The sequence below is a fragment of the Mandrillus leucophaeus genome, unplaced genomic scaffold (assembly GCF_000951045.1).
Source record: "Mandrillus leucophaeus isolate KB7577 unplaced genomic scaffold, Mleu.le_1.0 Scaffold106, whole genome shotgun sequence".
NCBI classification, from domain to species: domain Eukaryota; kingdom Metazoa; phylum Chordata; class Mammalia; order Primates; family Cercopithecidae; genus Mandrillus; species Mandrillus leucophaeus.
The window spans coordinates 3,274,036-3,276,090 of record NW_012098765.1 but is presented as its reverse complement, the minus strand read 5'-3'; the positions used below and the strand labels follow the sequence as shown (position 1 = coordinate 3,276,090).

The 2,055-nt window shown below is 54.2% G+C and overlaps 1 protein-coding gene across 1 annotated transcript in view; it reads right to left on the bottom strand.

Moving 5' to 3' along the window:
• FCGBP (Fc fragment of IgG binding protein) overlaps positions 1–2,055 on the bottom strand; it is a 66,453-nt gene that overhangs the window by 17,900 nt on the left and 46,498 nt on the right. Inside the window, exons 10-11 of the mRNA XM_011984290.1 lie at positions 1,528–1,941; positions 9–242 (exon numbers count right to left, since the gene is read on the bottom strand). Coding sequence (XP_011839680.1) covers positions 9–242; positions 1,528–1,941 — 648 coding nt within the window. The remainder of the gene's footprint in view (positions 1–8; positions 243–1,527; positions 1,942–2,055) is intronic.

The following is a 2,055-nucleotide window of genomic DNA, read 5'->3' as shown; positions in this document are numbered from 1 at the left end:
GAGGGAGCCAGGGTGCCATTAGGGAAGGCCTGGTCATTGCTGGGGTTGCGGTCCATGTTACCACAGAGCCCGCACACTGCGCCATGATAGCTGCTGGGCAGCGTCACATCTACCCGCCAATTCCAGTCATAGCTGACTTGCAGTCCAAAGTCAGCCACCAGCAGTGCCTTGGATGCACCGTGGGTCACTGAAATCCGCCCGTTGGCCTCGGAGACAGGCAACGCTGTCAGCACACCGTTCACCTTGGGGAAGGAGGAAGAAGTCAAACGGGTCACTGGAGGTGTTACGGCCCCAGCTCTGGCCCTCTGCCTCCCTCTCTCTCACCCTACCGGGGGCTGGGAAACGCCAAGGCCTTTCTCCGATAGTTGGATTGTCATCGGACACAGTGTGGACATTTGTTCTGGCCCAGGTCTTGGGGAATGAAATCTCACTTTACTTTTTCTAGATATTCTCCGTTGATCTCTATCTCCCTCCCTTGTCTCTGTCTCTCTGTCTCTCTGTATCTCTCTCCCTCTGTCTTCACCTAAGTCTATATCACTTGGTCTTCTCTCTCTCTGTCTGTCTCTCCCTCCTCTTCCCTTCCTCCCTCCCTCCCTCATTCTGTGTGTCTCTTCCACTCACTCACCATCATTTATTTACCACCTACTCTGTTGCATCCCTCTCTCTGTCTGTGAGCTACCATTAAGCTCTGTCTCCATTTCCCTGGGCAGAAAGGACAGCCCATCTCTCTCCTGTGATCTCACTATATATACATATATTTTGTGTGTGGGGGGGGGGTGGGGGTATGGATACTCGCTCTGTCATCCAGGCTGAAGTACAGTGTCAAAATCTTGGCTCTTGCAACCTCCGCCTCCCAGGTTCAAATGATTCTCCTGCCTCGGCCTCCAGAGTAGCTGGGATTACAGTAGCGCCACTACACCCAGCTAATTTTTGTATTTTTAGTAGAGATGAGGGTTTCACCATATTGGCCAGGCTGGTCTTGAACTACTGACCTCAGGTGATCCACCTACCTCGGACTCCCAGAGTACCGGGATTACAGGTGTGAGCCCCTGTGCCCATCCCAATCTCCCTATATTTCTCTCCATGTCCTGGTCTCCGGGCATCTCACTTGTTCCCTCACAGACACTCAAACGAGTGTTCACCTGGACTAGACTCTGAGCTCAGCATGTGACATGCACCACCTTGCTGTGGGACAGGCCCTGATATGATGCCCATTTCACAGATGAGGAAACTGAGGCCTACCAAGTGAACTGCCCAGCATCACCTAGCTCATAAGGAGGAGAGCCTGGATTCAAACCCAGGTCTGTAAAAAAGGCAAATGCCGAGGTCCTAGGTTAAAGCCCTTAGCAAGGGGCTAGGCTTGTCTAATTCCCAGGAACGGGGTGATATTTTTGTTGGAATTATTCTTTTTGTTGACATTTTGTTTCAGGCCCAGGTGAAGACAAGGAGCCTTGAGCTGCTAACTGTGGTCGTCAGGATACCTCCTGCCCTCCCGGGGACCTCAGGGGACCATCCTGCCACACATACCCGGACTTTGCCGAACTCGCCCTTGTGGATGGAGATGTTGGTGCCCAGGGCAGACACAGTGACGACTCTCACGTAGGACACAGCAGGGTTGCCCCGGTTCTCGTTCTTGGTGGTGACGGTGAAGGGCGTCAGGCCCTGGGTGTTGACCCCCGGGCAGCCAGTTGTTGCCAGCACATAGTTACAGGTGCCCTGGAAGTCAAACGCCCGGCCGTCGAAGGAGTGGTAGTGTGGGTCGCCCCACAGCCAGCACGTGGCCTCATAGTTGGGCACGCACACGCCCTGGCCACCCTGCTCCTTGCACGTCTCCTGTGGCCGGCATGTCACACCGTCACACGGGTCTGGGGACAGAAGAGGGAGGACCTTGAGAGGCTGCCCATTGTAAAGGATGGCCGCTGCCTCCACATCTACCCCAGTCTGTGCCAGGGATCTGAGGGTTACCGCAGGCAAGACCAGATTCCAGAGTCCTCATGTCCAGGACCCAGGTGCTATAGTTTGCTTTTGTATTTGGTTTTGTTTTGTTGGTTTTTT